We start from the raw sequence: 16,389 nt of genomic DNA on the forward strand, positions 1-16,389 counted from the left end.
ATCTACAGTGATTGGATGCTGAAATCAGCGCCCAGTGTGTGCCCACCTAATGGACCAATCAAATGGATTTTGCCTATTTTAGTTAGTGAAGAACTTTGGAACAGAAGTCAGTCCCCCGCTGAATTTTCTTGAATTCAGTTCTACTCTTGCCTTTATGCTGTCCAGAACTCCTAAGTCTGCTCTCTTACACTCTGCTATTCTCTCAGTTTCCTGATGAGATTTCTCATCACAGTCTTCACTTCCCTATTCTTTTATGTGGTACAGTACTCATAAGGCCAACTAATACTGAACTGCTGATTTGTCCTATGTGCAGCTCGTGTTCTGCACTGTCCTGATGCTGCTGTCAACCGACTTCAGAAGATGGTAAATGCTCAGCTCAACGAATCAACGCTTACTGCTGTCCCATGAGAAGAGGTATAACTAAATGTGGTTTCTTATTTCCATTTTTCAGTTAGAAGCTTACACCAGCATATTTTCTTTATAGTTAGCTATCCAGTCAGATGTTTTCCAAATTATTTTTGTCTTCTTTTATTTTTATTTTGCCCGCATGTGGTAGCCCGTTCCCACACATGCAAGTCACAATTCTGGTTATAGTTAGGAATGGGCCAGCTCTGAAACCCGAAATCTGAAATTGATTATTAAAACTGCATTTTGATGATTTTCTGATGTCATCATCATCTGCTTTGAAGTCTGGTAATAATGTGCATATTATATTGTTGCTAATCTACATTATTCTTTTGGAGTGTCTAACAGTATAGATGTTTAGTAGATTGAATCTTTTCAGACACTTTTGTCAGCCTATGATCTTCATGTATGTCTATAATTTAGTTTTGCACTCCATTTATGTGATTTTGGGATTGTAATAAAGCTTTGAAACTTTATTCAGTTTGAAGTTATATTTTAGTGTTGAATTATTCAATATTTGAATTGTTTAATATTGTTTATTGGGTTCTATGTTATTGATGTGTGGTTTTTGATCCTAACTACTGACGCCGTCATCAAGTCCAAAGATTCAGTCGGCGTCTGAGAGTGAGAATTTAGGATGATATCTCATCTGTGACAGCTCCAACAATAGCAGAACTACATTATTTCAAATATATTTGAAATGTCTGTCTTTTTTGTCTCTTTTAAGGAAGTTTACTTGAAAAATGTAAATGTGGCAAAGTTTATTAGGAGGTTTTCTGCAGAGAGGACACAAGCACAACAGTGCCCGCGGAAGGTTCAGACCCACCTGATACACTATTAAATCATTGGATTACTTATTGAACACTGGTTTACAACTGTCTGTAAGACATAGGGGCACCTTTCTTTATTTTCCTAGGAGGATATGACGCCCTTTACTACTCAGGAAGACAAGCTGATAGTCATCGATATTTTAAATGAAAATATATATAGAAAGTAGGCCAAAAGATGAATTCCTTTATTAGGCAAAGCTACTTCAAGATGCCTGTTATTTCTATTTAGGGGATTACTCCGTCCCAAACGTGACGGATATCACAGCCGTCATATTACAAGTTCCATGATATCCTATGGAACTTGTAAAATAGTGCCCGGGATATCCGTCACTTTTGGGACAGAGTAATTCTCTCTGCCAAGATCGTAATCAGGCCCCTGGTCTTTTGATCCTCTGACACAAGAACTTTTTACATGTAAGGCTGTGAAATACATACATGAATATAACATATAAGTTGCAGCAACCAAACATTTTTATCTATTTAATGTAGGCCCCTATCAAAGCCTGCTATGAAATTTCATTGGGGTGACTTTCAGTCTTACGGGCTGATTGTTGGGCAGTGAATAAATTCATCATCATTTGTATCTCTGTATTACTCGACTGAATTGTCAGAGAAATAAAGACATTTAGAAAGCAATCTCAAACGTCAAACATCCAGTTAAGTCGTTCTCTGCTAATGTAGATGTTTTTTATTGCATGTTGGTTCTGATAGGTGGCACTGCAATGTCAGGAACAATTTAGCCCTGTAGCGGGCTATTCCAGCCATTAAAGGCTGGTTCCAGCATTAAAGGCCAGAGGTGAAGGCGAAGACCTTTTACAAGGAAATGGACCTTTAATGGCCAGTGCAGCCCGCTATGGAGGGCTGTAAGGCTATTACAACATTCCTCCCCGAGAGGGCAGATTGTTCTAATTAGTAAATCAAAGGCCTCACTGGAGCCCAAGGTGTCTGAAATCCTTTGTTCACATTTGAATGCTGAGGCTCCAGGCTTTTACTAGCCATTAAAAGCCCAGAGCATTCCATTGTTTCCAATGGTGCTCCCACCATTCTAATGTTCTAATTTGTAATACAATATTACAGGAGAGTAGTGGAATAAATATTATTGGTGTGATATTAGCATGTTGTAAGAAGGTTATCTACTACAAGAGTTCAGGTGAGTATGTCAATCTTCCGTATATTAGAAGGAAAGAGATCAGACGAAGAGGAAGAAGTAACTATGTCAGGAGGAGGAAAATCATAATAGAAAGGAGAACTGAATATATAGAAAAATTAAAAGTGACATGAGAAAGGAGGAATTAATCATTAAGGTTAGAAAGAGATTAAGTACTGAACAACGACGTAATCATGAGGAGAGATTTAAAATAATTAGAAAGAAATTTTTCCAAATATTTCTGAGGAAACATTACCTGGCGGTTTAGGATACAGTGAACCAACAGGATGAAGGCTCCTTGGAAGCTGTTGATAATGGTGAATAAGTATTCCATGATCAGGGCAGCGCTCCCAAACTGGAAGAGGCCTATTATCCATGTACAGCCCAAAATGAAGAGCTGAGCGCCAGCTTTAAAGGTCAGAAGCCTAAAATACAAAAGCATGCAGACTGTCAATTGTAGAATATTATATCTGAGGGAGAGAATAGAGTGCCTTCTTGTAAACAAAGCTTCTAGATGCATCACCACGGCCCAATGTAGTCTTAATCCGGACCACAGCAATTCTCCTTAACTCAAGATACGATGCAATACAAATGTACAGGTGAGAACCAGTCAGGGCTGTGACAACTGTGATTCTGCCTTCTGCAACCAGGTGAGGTAAAATGTGTCTGAACAATTGGAGATGATGCAAGTAAGCGACAGTGAGCTCTGAAATTTGAGTTATAAGTGATAGCCTTTTCTCTCATAAAGCTCTTTCCCACTTCAATGAATGGAATACATTTCAAAACATTTTCCCAACTTACTGTGCTAAGCACTTAACATGTCTGGTTCACTTTTCAGCTTTGTGTTTGCATCTACCATGCCTTACAACGCAAACCAGAGATGGGAAACTATTGATCATTGGGATCTCTCTAAATAGTGTGGGCCTCCTAATATAGAAAATGTAGTGACCCTTGTGGTGCCCTGATTGCCTCCTGTGATTGACTACAACAACAACAAGGTGATAGATAGAGTTCTTGAATTCATCTCAGCCACTCAGGGTCACACTCAAGTTCATAATTTTTAACCCACCATGCCATTCTAGAGAATCACTGCCTTATGCAAATCTGTAACAACCCTGCTCCTCATGGATGGGAACAGTCTGTCCCAAACTGCCGTTCCAGAAGGGACCACAAGCAACACCAGATCAGTGAGGTTAAACATGCACCTATGACAGTGAGCACGGAATCCACATCTGAGCATACTAAAGGCCTAAACTGCAACAACAACAAGGTGATGCAGGAAATGCTTTAGTTAACTCAGCCACTGGCTACTGCTTGGGGCCTTATTCCAGTCCATTGTTTTTTTTTGCCCACCATCCCGCTCTAGACATAGTCTTGCTTTATGCAAATCAGTACCGGCCATGCTCCTTATGGGGGCAATCGGTACCAAGCTACCAGGCAGTGTCCCCTTCAGAAGGGAACACAAGCAATCCCAGACTGGTTTCGACTTACTTGGTTTCATGAGTGAAGTATATCTTGAGTTCTATGGCACATTGAGAATGGAACCCATGTCTGAGCATACCTGTCACTCTAGGGCACAAACAACAACAGGGTGATGGAGGTAATGGGTGAATTAATCTCAGTCATTGGCAATCACTCAGGCCGTATTAATGTCCATAATTCCTTCGCCCACCATGGCACTCTAGACAAAAATCTGCATTATGCAAATCAATACTGATCTTCCTCCTCATGGGAACAGACTGTCCTGAGCTGCCAGGCCAGGCCCCCTCCAGAAGGGACCACAAGCAATGTAGACTTAGGTCTCATCAGTGAGGTATAGCTTGAATCCTGGGCAAACCCATCACATATAGGACATAATTTGCAACAATAAGAAGGTGATGGATGGAATGCCATGACACTCTAGACAAGGCCCCATTTATACAAATCAGTTTCATCACCTTATTGTTTATGTCATAGACGCCATAAGTGTGACTGGTGAATTTTAGTGTCATATCTTTCTCCTCTGCTACTGTGATGTTCATTTCAGCATTGTCCTGAATGCTACGTCTCATGTCAGGTCTAGTTCCACTTCACCTGGAGGTCTTTCCAGCTGGCGTTCTCTTTGTTTTAGACACATACTGCATTTCATATCAACTTGCTGACCCCCTGGAGAGTGTGCACTGCGCTGTAGCTGCTGCTGTCACTTCCAAGGCCATTGAGGCCCTCGAGGGCAGTACTTTAACTCCTGCTCTACCAGGCTTCACCCTGGCCTATCTCACCTCAGCATCAGAGCTTCTCACATGCCGAGCCCCTTTGCTGACACCTTCCTTTCCTTTGAAGCAACAGCTTTCTCTACACCAGCTGCTTCACCTTACTTTCACTCTCTTCCAGGTGGAATCTCTCAGCCAGCACCCCGGCTGACTTATTATAGTGCCGCCACTGATGTTTTTCTATCTCCTCAATACCAACCACTCCTTCTCCACATCTATCTAACAATTGAAGAAAGAGGTCTTGCAATTTTGTTCTTCCTTTCCTCCTACAAAAAAAAGCCTATTGGTACGCCAACTATTACCAGAACAGAAAAATGCTTGGTCAAGTTCTATTTTTCTGCTTTCATACTTCTCATTTTGGCTGCTACCAGCATGTCACAGCCTTGACAATTTATTAATGAAGTAGCGGAGCCTTCTTTATAGGAGAACCTTTCTTTCCTTGAGAAAAATAGACAAAACTTTTTGAATCCTATTTATTAGCAACAGGTGGAGAAAACAAATACACCCTTACACAAGCAACACAATTTTCCTCCATAAGATGGACATAGAAGAAAGAAGATCATATGAAAACTTATCTGAGATTTCTGACAGTGGAGGAGAAGAACCTGATGCCCAATTAGATGTTTACCAAGTTACGTTTAACAAACTACCAGAGCAATTTGGTCAAGACAATTAGCATTGTCTTGGAGAGCCACATGTTTTTGAGAACTCAGGGAAAGAATGAAAAAGGGACTTCATATATAGCAGCACTTTGGGGTCTCTCAAACACCTGCAAGTTTGGTTCATTAACTCAGTCCCTCATTCGTAATCAGTTGTTTGGATGTACCAATGACCCATCTGTAGAACAGAAAATAGGTAGCTAGGATAAACTTGGTTTGTTAAGGAATTACCAACTCTGCATGAAGCTACAATTCAATGCTACACCTACAATTTATACGGTACACCCTTTTCCCCATCCCATGCAGGCACCATTGGAAAAGAAATTGGGTGAATTTTTAGACAGAGTGGTAATAGAACCTATTGACATTTCTGAATGTCTTGCACCTGCAATAATTGTCACTAAATCAGGAGGAATGGACATACGATTAAGGGCCTGATTATGACCTTGGCAGAGGGGATTACTCCATCCCAAATGGGACGGATATCCCAACCGCCATATTACAAGTTCCATTATATCCAATGGGGCTTCTAACATGGCGGGCGGGATATCCTTCACATTTGGGACGAGGTAAACCCCTCCGCCAAGGTCGTGATCTGGCCCTAAGTATAGCTCTGCACAGTTTGAAAAAAGTTTGAAAAACAATATTTGGGTTAATAGGCATCCCCTTCCCTGCATTTATGAGAAACAGGCCTTGACTAACAGAAAAACTGTCCTCGATTAAAATGCTGCCTGTTTTAGGTTGCTTGACATTCCTTGGGGCATTACTACTATTTGTGTGTGTGTTCCGGCGTAGGCTAGGCGCTACAGCATTCTAACGCATGATGCAACATATACTAGTATGCTCATCTAATGTCCTCTGCTTTGAGGGCATCATCCTGATGTTTGGGGCAAACAAAAGTATCATAATGTTCTACATAACCTGCTGGACAGCTAAGGACAAAAGTACTGCACTACAGATGAATCTCCACTACACTGCCCAAACAATTGTCCACCTCCAAGAGTTGGGTGTTCTCCAATCCCAAATATAATCACTTGTCATTAATAGAGAGGCAATAATGTGAGTAATTTGAATCTCACAACACACTTATTTGAAACAGCGAAGAGTCTTCAAGCTTCATAATGTATCAAAAACCTTCTTCTTTATTAAAATTGTATTCTCAAAAAATCAGCCAATGCATTTCACTCTCACAGGAGCTGCCTCAGAGCTGCAACTAACATTAAAAACTACTTGTACATATAGTACCTAAAAAACAATTAAAAAAGCACAACAATGCTCAATTCAAACAGTACCAATTACTGCATAGAATAAACATAGTATCACAGTTGTATTATTTAGATATACATAATTACTCATCCTCATCTCAAAGTGCACAAACTAACATAACTAATATTTGATTTTATGGGTGTAGTGGTGGTGAAGTTTGTGTTTAGGGGGTGTGAATTCTATATATATGTTTCTATTGTTTCATGGAAACAGACCTGTTTGAGAGGTAAATAATGTTTTATTATGGATGTAGTATTTGGTCTTGGAAGTCATTCATTTAGGATATGGCTATATGGGAGAATGTACATATGAAAATAATATATATGGGAAAGCCTCATTTTAAGTTTTGTTGTAATTGAAGAAGCTCAGTCGGGGTCAGGTTTAGACAACCTTAAAACAAATGTTAGTTATGTTAATTTGTGCACTTTTGAAAAGCTGATGAGTAATGATGTACATCTGAATGCTAGTTACTATGTTTTGCTTCTGCCACATTTCTTATGCAGTACTTTGTACTTTATGTCTTGAGCACTGTTGTGTTTTTTGTGTTTTTTTTTATTGGTTTGTGGGGTACTATATGTTTTAAAGTAGTTTTTATTCTTGTTTGTTGCAGCCCCAATGAAGCTCCTGCGAGCATGAAACACTTTGGCTGATTCTTTGGACAATAACATTTGAATAAAGAATAATATTTTTGATCCATTATGAAGCTTGAACCTTCTCTTTGGTGGACCATGTATCTTAAATGATTTTTTTGTGAGTTGAGCCATTTTCAGTTGATAATTTAAATTATTTTGCAGTGCATCAAAACAGTTTTTTATGCGATTCAAATCACCTACATCACTGCTTCTCTATTAATGACAAGTATCCTAATGTTATCTTCTGATATGTTTTTCAAGGCCCACACTGGCTGGACTAACAACAAAAAGAAGAAAAATAATGCATTGGGTAGGGTCAGTAGAGTACCTTGGCCATAAAATATCTTATGAAGGAATAAGACCCAAAATGAATCTTGTTGAAGGTTTCAGCTCTTTCCTCAACAAAAAGCATGAGCTTAAATCCTTTCTGGGGCTTGCAGAATTTGATGCTAAATTTCTCTCTTAAAGAAAAACACTCACTTCTCAGAAAAATCTGATTGTCACAGGGCTTTTGACCAAGTTAAATTGGCCATTGCCAAAACCCTGTCACTAGGTAAATTTCATCCTAATAAACCTACTGTGCTGACCACTGATGCTAGCAATAAAGGTCAAGGCGCCACTTTCCCCTCAACTAATTGATGGAAATGAGCAGATTGTTGCATTCATTTCCTGCTCCTTAAAGGAACTGGAAACTCTCTTCTCTTTAGTAGAAAGAGAAGCTCTTGGGTGTTACTGGGCTGTTAGACAATACTAGTGTTTTCTTTGGGACATACTATTTGTAATAAGCACTGATCACAAACCCTTAGGGGCATACTTATACTCTGTTTGCACCGAATTAGTGTCATTTTTTTAAACTCTAATTCGGTGCAAAACTAACTCCATATTTACACTACTACCCGTCTAGCGCCAAATCTATGGAGTTAAGGTAATTTTTTGGATGTGGAAACCTACCTTGCCTTAATGAGATGCAAGGTAGGCATTCCAGTGCAAAAAATGACTCTATGGCCTTAACACCATATTTATACTCCTGTGCAAAAATGGTGCACAGGAGGGAGGAGGGATCAAAAAATGGTACAAAGCTTGCTTTGCCCCATATTTTAACGCCTGTGTCAGGGCAGGCGTTAGGGGACCTGTGGGCCTATTTCCATTATTTTTTAAAGTGCCATAGGGGGCCCTGAAATGGGTCCCCATACATGGCACAGGGTGCAATTACCATGCCCAGGGGACCCTGGTCCCCTGTGCTGGCCATTGGGGTGGTGGGCATGACTCCTGTCTTTTCTAAGACAGGAGTCATGTGGTATGGATGGTTTTGCGTCAGAAAATGACCAGGCAGGTTACAGTCATTTTTCTTTTCTCTAACCTGCCTAACGTCATTTTTTGGTGCAAAACCCATTTCTTACATAGCGCCAGCCCCACATGACTAATGTCATTTGTTTTGACACTAGCCTAACCTTTGCACCGGCTTGCACCAATCCATAAACATGGTGCCCGACTGGTGCACAGAAATTATGCAAGCCGGTGCTAAACTTTTTGGTGCAAAATTGCGTTTTACCCCAAAAGGATAAATCAGGGCCTTAGTCTTTGCTGTCACTACCAAAGGTTCTGAAAGTACCACACCTAGAATCTCTCAGAGGCTTCCAGGTTAGAAGGATATAACTTTCAGATGCAAAACTTGCCAGGCGTCAAAACATGGCGGCGGACTGCCTCTCGCTTATGCCTGTGGAAATGGATACTAGTGATGAAGAAGGGTTAATGGATGAAGTGTTTGTTGCAGTCAACCTTACAAGTGTGAGTAAAGAGGAATGGGAAGAATGCATGAAAATGATCATGAAAGTAAAGCACTAGACAACAGCATTTAGGAAGGGTGGTCTAATTCATGTTGTATCCTGGCATATTATTTATCTATATACTGGGGGATCAGGCACAAGTTAAGTGTGATGAATGGGGTGGTGTGAAGAGGTGAGAAAATCATTCTACTGTGCTACTTAGGGAAAGAATTATAGACTTGGTGCTTGTGGGTCATGTGGGTAGTAGCCTGAACAAGAACAAAATGTGTTCTGAATATTCGAGACCAGGACTGGAGAGTCTAAATGCAAAGCAAAGTGAAGTACTGTCATGGATGTTCTTACTGTTATGGATGTTCTGAAATTAACAAGACACACTCTCCCAGAAAAGCTCCCCTCTCTGCCGCTACTGTACCTGATAAAATTTTGGTCCCAATGGCACTTGACATTATAGGACCTGTCCAACAGAAAATCCTACGTGAATCTCATTGTACATGTTGGGTTGTGACTAATGACCTGATACAGAGTTCGACACATAGGTTACTCCATCACAAAGGTAACAGATATTCCGTTGGCTATCTTACAAGTGCTATTGAAGGTAATGCACTTGTAATATAGCAGATAGGAAATCCGTCATGTTTGTAACAAAGTAAACCATATATCAAATTCTAAATGAAACCATTAGTGTCTACACCAAATCACCACTGAAATATTAATTAGTTTCTGCCGTAAAGGTTTCCTTGATGAAGGTATACCAGAAATACTAATCACAGGCAATGGAGTGCAGTTAACTATAGTTTCAAGCAACAATTCATCAAGGAAATGTCAATTCGTCACCTAAAAACTGCTTTGTATTGTCCACACACTAATGGCTTAGTGGAAAGAATCAATTGCACAGTAAAGGAATGTTTACAGTGGGTAGAGAGTATGAGGGTACTGGCCACAAAGGCAGGTTGTGTGCACACCACACAAGCCTCAACAGTATCACCAGTGTTTGGCCCTTTGATTCTCTCAAAGAGTGAAATCCTAGAACTAAAATCACACTTTTGTGGATTTTGAAATGTGCCCATTGTAAGGTAAAAATGAGAGAGGTAATAGAAAAATGTGAATCTTATCTGATAAGATGTAAAGAAAGATATGCTTGGTTGAACTGTGCAAAAATACCCTCGTTTTGTGTTGAGTGTAAAGTGAGGTTATCAGTTTCTTTGCAAAAATACGGGCAGTATATATTTCTTTTACCAGAGTTATTCACCTAGGTTGAAATGTGGTTGTGATGGAAAATGGACAGAGCAGGAGTGTTGACAGAATTTCCAAACTCAATACTGTGTCTCAACCTGCCACAAATCCTCTGGATGATGTCTCTAACAACAATAGGAAAGCATCATTAACAGGTACATCTGCTCTACCCAAGTGGAATGAAAATGATGTTGTTACTTAAGCATTGTTCTGTTTTATAGGTGTTTTACTTCTGCAACCTCTTTCAACAAGGGTTTGCTATGCCTGCTGGTTAAAGACCCTGCCCCCTCATGCTTTTATTATTTTCCTTGTTTAAGAAGGTGTGTTATAACCCCTTTTGTGTTTCCCTTTTTCCCAAAATGGTGGTTCCTCCCTCTCCCTCACCCATTTCTCTGACCATGGTTCTGCTGAGTTGGCAACTGTCATATCAACTGTGAGAGACTTGCTGACTGTGGTGGGAGGTAGCTGCTCCTCTGATTAAGGTGGTGATGGCTAAATAAGTTGGTTCTTCTACCTGACTGGAGTTGGATGTTTCTTATTTTTAACATAGTCACGCCCCTAACCTCCATGTGAAGGCCTTTACCTGTCTTTAGTCATATTGGTCCACTAACTGGCACTGGAACCGCACTAGTAAAACCCATCCACAGGCTATTACCACCTGCAAAAATAAGGGCAGTATATTTTCTCATCACCAGAGAGCTATTCACTCAGGCTAAAATGTGGTTGTGCTCAAAAATGGACAGAGCAGGAGTGTTGACAGAATTTCCATAGTCACATTGGTCCACTAACTGGCATTGCCAGTGCACTAATAAAGCCAGTTCACAGGCTATTACCACACTATAAGTGCTGGACCTCAGCACTGAGCAGATACTCTAGAGGCTTTTGTGGCTCTAGTTATGTACCACATGATCTCATAGGCTCAATGAATAGTTCTCACCTGCTGCCCACTTCCTGGATAAGTTGGTTTAGCTCAGCCTGGCCTTGTGTTTTAAGTGGCTGTTTTATCTGCAACACTTGATCCGCCATTGATCGCCTACTCCTCAGCAACTGGGATGGGCCTGATTTGGTTTTACAACTGAGGGAAGGTTCAATTGTACAGGGCTCAGCATATATCTTTAGTAGTCTATTATCCTCTGAAAGTATAATTGTATAGTGGCAGGTAAATGATGGACAAGCTAAACTCCTTAGTAAAGTTACTGGAGGAGACAAGATGCTGCATCTATACAGCGAGTAGATGTTTGTACTGAAAAAAAGGGAAATTCATTGATATGTGTATTATTCAAGATGTTGGCTTCAATAGCATTAGTCCCATACCAAATTAATCTTCTGGAATACGATTGTGAAAGGTACAAAACATGAACAAACACAGTAAAGTAATCTAAACAGCTAATTATTTTTCCGAGCAATTAATACATTACCTTGTGTCTTTGATGGTTGACACATTGGCATTGACAGATGAGAGCTTATTTGCCAAAATAACTAAAGTTATGATAAACAGCGATGAGTTAATCTAAGATTGAGAAAGAAAAACAATTAGGACTTTAGTAATACATTTCTGGAAAAATGATGCACATGACAGATACATACATTTCTGTACTTAAGACGTATAAGACTTTTTTCTATACATATTTGTCTATGCACATGAAAGTATCTCTTTGCAGGGTCAGGGAGGGGCTGCAGGGAAAGTGGGTATTTATTGCTACCAGTAAATACCATTAACAAAGTGAGCAGTGTTTATCACGTACATTAGATACCTCCTAGTAAAAGAGAATCCCCTTGAAATTGCATGTGAAATTGGTATTTTTCACACCAAATTCTGTATGCATTGGCTTTACAAGGTATTATTCGGCAAGTAAATTTCAGGTATGGCCTGCCAAAATTTACAAAGAGAAAAGAGAGCAGGTCTGTTAATGTCCACAGTACTCTTAATTGGTGTATGTGCAGTAACATGGGCAATCAGATGCATCATAACCCCATGCAACACCCTTAATCAGGCCTTCAGACTCCAAAGCAAAGCATTTCACAAATATGGAATACATTTACGTGTGTGTGACTGGCTTTATTTTGGGATATGTGGTCCGGTATTAGCCAAACATTGTGATTTTACCAAATAGTTGTATGTGGTGTCAGTGGGCAAGCAATATATATAAAACAAGGATAACTATAGACATGTTTAGTTACAATTAGTCCCATTATACAAGTTAACACATACCATACTTTAAAGCAACAGTAGGCAGTTCTGTCTGCGTTTTTTAAATATTTTATGCTGCTGGTTAAACTAGGAAGGAAGGCAGGGAAGGTGGTGGGGTTTGGCCATGGATGGCAGGTATGTTTTCTGTTTTAAACTTTGGGACAGAGGCCCTGTTATGTTTTACTTCCTATTACTCCTTTGCCACTGAGTAGCAGTTGAAAGCAGGGACAGATAATTTTTACATAACATAAAACTATACTATACTGTGTGTTGGATAGAATTCCTATTCAAGTCAGAAGGGGCAACAGAACAAAAGAACTGAGAAGACTTGAGTCCAGATTCATCATTAGGTATAGGACTCTTCATCCGAGAGGACTGAACATGGACAAAGAGTTGGTAGTCTATTTAGGCTGAACTACATTGATATTATCGACATGTGAAATTGATGGGATGAATAATTTTCTTTTAGTCATCTTCCTCCTTTCTGTTGTTTTAAAAGTATTATGTTCAGGTTTGTGATGGGAAAAAGTGTAACAGTAGACACCTTTCTTTTTCATGTTTATTTTACACTAACTTCTTATGCCAAAATCAAAACATGGACTGCAAAAGAGCCAAATATATCCATCCCAGCCTCTCTGTGTAAAACAAGATGTGGTAGTGTAATGTAATAGTAAGAGGGGCTGTGATATTTGCTCACTGGGGCTGAGTTGTTCCTTTGTACAGTGGTAGGTTGAGGAAGGTAAATCTAATGATCCTTGTGGACTGATATCACATATTTGATTATGATTTTAATTATGATTTTGCAAGTGAATAAGCATGACTATGATATTTGCCGACTTGGGCAAAATTGTTTTTCTGTATTATGGTTGGTTATAGAATGCAATTAAATTATGTATAATACTGACAATATTTTATTGATCAATGAGACGTTTTAATATTTGACAAAATAAAGAATTGAGAGGCAAATGAAATTTGTAGGCAAAATAAAGATGTTTATCCATTTGTATTCATTGAAAATGTTACAAAATGGCTGATGTAGAAGTTAAGTTACACGCTTGGCATTGAATGGGTGCCCTTTTTTGATGTTTAGTATTTGAATAATCATGTGGTGTATTTATGTGTGGGCTCTGCTAAAGTAACCTGTACCGTGATCAAGGAGAGTGTGTCTCCAAAACTCGTTGGGAACATTGTTACTGCTTGTATGTTTGAATAAACAGACTGAATTGAGTTGAGTGGTGATCCATTTCTCTTCATTACTTTGGCGAAGACGGAAGGATGAAATTGGTTTTGCCTGGATGAGATGGGTTTCACTACTCCGCCATACTAGGTGGAAGGAGAGAAAACGACGACTGTGTATGTGTTTAACACAATGCATCTGGGCTAATTGTGTGCTGGTGTGCAAGGAAGTGTGCTCCGTCCTTCTTTTCTGATGAGCTTGTGCTGATGCACTTGCAGCCTGTGAGTGGTACAGACACCTGAGAAGACTTGGCCAGCATTTCCAGCACACCCAAAATGACTTGTTGCTCTCTACTGATGAGCGAATGAATCCAGAAACAAAAGATGTATCTAGAGTTACACAGCACAGGCTGCACATCAAGGGTGAACAACTTAACACTACTACTGAGGTGAGTGCTATCAAGCACTGAATTTACTATGATACATTGTGAATACATTGTGAACTGGGTTGTGATACAATTGAAGTAGTGCTATAGTCAGGAATTGTGATACAATTGAAGTAGCGCTATAGTTAGGAATTGTTATTGCATTTTACTTTACATTAAAAAAGAGCTAACTATAACTTCTCTCATGACATCTTATATCACATCATTGACAACATCTCAAATGAAATAAGTGATGACATAGCTGATTACATCACTAATGACCTCATCCAAGCTTCTTTTCTGTCACCCGTAGCTCACATATATTCACCGGCTTGAGGCTGAGTGAGGGCCCCCTTAAAGGGTTGGAGGTCTCCCTGAAGGGATGGGGGACCCCATGCACTACAGGGGCCTGTGTAATGACCCTCCATATAGTATGTAATCACTACTGCTTTAAGGCCAGTGGTACACGCCTGCCTACCAATGCAGGGAAAATTCCTTTCCCAATATATAGATTAGATGATTCCAAAGTGAATGGAGCCAAAAAGTAACATACATTAGATTGTTTTAATATTAAAAGAGAAATGGCTACAGTTTGAGCGGTCAGGAAGTGTTTCAAATTTTGCAGAAGAGGGATGCCTGCATCATTCAGCACAGCTAATGCACAGGACATGGAAAAGATCTTAAAGCAATTGTACACCAATGAGCATAATTACAAGCTCTGTGCGCTGCCAGTGTGCCACCTTTTGTGACGTACCGGAGGTGCATAGTGTAGGCCAATATGTACAAGCCCACACAAAGCCACTTTGCATGGCTTTTCATGGTCTTGTAAATATCGGGTAAGGCAATGCAGCGCCTTTCATATATAACCTAGTGGTGGTTGACACTAGGTAGTTTGAGTTAGGACCATGTTTCCATAGGAAACATTTTTTTTTACTTGCCTGTATCTGTGGCACAGTTTGATGAATCGTCACAAATTTTCCAACAAAAGTGACACAGTGATTCTTGTTGAGCACGGAAAGTGTCGGGGTGATCCTTCAAGCGGGGGCAGAGAAAAAGTGGGGGGGTGAAAAAAGTTGCATTTCCCATGTTAATTCCCTTAGGACCTTTAGACACGTCTACAGCTCGAGCCACTCGATGGAATTACATCAAATTTGGCAAAAAGCTAGCTTTCGGTATGCAGATCATGCTTTCACTTATTTGGTGTAAATCCGTTCAGTAGGTTTTGAGAGATTAAAGAGAAAATAAATGTGTATATCTCTGGCCGCAATGACTTTGTAAATATTTTGCAAATAATTAGCAAAATATGCAAATTTTTCATGAATATGTATGCAAAAAGAAGCATTGCAATTGGCTGACTGCAACCTGCCTAGAAAGTTGCGACTGCCATTTTATTTCTCTGGACACGGTCCCCGAGGGTGAAAATCCAAATTGAAAGTGGCTTAAGGGGTCAGGGTGAAGGTACCCTGACCCCAGGGGTGTGATATAGGTGTGTTTTAGAGGCAAATTATGGATTGTGCAATATTTGTGAAAATTCGAAAATTTTGGTAAATTATATACGAATATAGAAACATTTAAAAGAAAAACTACAGACTCATTCAAACACGAATTCATTCATTCATACATGCACTCAGACACTCATGCACCCACTCACACCCACTCAGATTTGGACACCTACTTTCAGAGCCACTCAAACACTCATGCACCCACTCACAAATCCACTGACAGACAGCGGCCATGTGGCCAACCTGTGCTGCCCATCTCCAAAGGACGTGCGTGGTACATGGTTGAGGGGTTATAAGGGCTTGGCTGCAAGGCCTGGCTGCAGGCCATGCCTTGCAACTAACACCCGTTGCGCATGGAGAGGAATTGGATTAACGTATAGCAATTAACATTTCCTTACGTTAAAAAAACATAGAAATTCACTGAAAGAAACAAAGGTTGCAGGGTTGTTATAGTTAGGCCCTGATTTTAAACATGCAAAATCAAAGAAATTCAGCTGTTATAGTTATAGTTATTTCAAGTAACTATAACACGTACTTTAAGGGAACTATAATTTGCACCCTTGCCATGTACAGTTTTCTCATTAACAATGTTACTGCAAATGTTACAATGATATTATTAATCATGTTATAAAAGATTTCATGAGTGCTATATCTGGGGTAATTAGGATTGCAAGGCAAGGGTGTGAGTTATAGTTACCTTAGGGCACAGCTCTGCACCTAAAGGCCATGTGGCTCCCTCACCCCAAGTCTTATTAAGCCCTTGGAATATCATCCTCCAGGCCTTTTTTCTATTAAGGGGAGAGGGTCTCTGTGGCCCACCTCCATGAGCTTCAGTGGGCCCTGGGGACTCTATCCCTTACAACTGTTTTATTCAATGAAAGGGGAGA

General features: G+C 39.9%; 1 protein-coding gene across 1 annotated transcript in view; it reads right to left on the reverse strand.

The window, feature by feature from the left end:
* Positions 1-16,389, reverse strand: part of ADGRE1 (adhesion G protein-coupled receptor E1) — a 675,746-nt gene that overhangs the window by 18,861 nt on the left and 640,496 nt on the right. The window contains exons 23-24 of the mRNA XM_069219187.1: positions 11,627-11,718; positions 2,639-2,807 (exon numbers count right to left, since the gene is read on the reverse strand). Coding sequence (XP_069075288.1) covers positions 2,639-2,807; positions 11,627-11,718 — 261 coding nt within the window. The remainder of the gene's footprint in view (positions 1-2,638; positions 2,808-11,626; positions 11,719-16,389) is intronic.

This window comes from Pleurodeles waltl, chromosome 2_2 (genome assembly GCF_031143425.1).
Source record: "Pleurodeles waltl isolate 20211129_DDA chromosome 2_2, aPleWal1.hap1.20221129, whole genome shotgun sequence".
Taxonomy (NCBI): Eukaryota; Metazoa; Chordata; class Amphibia; order Caudata; family Salamandridae; genus Pleurodeles; species Pleurodeles waltl.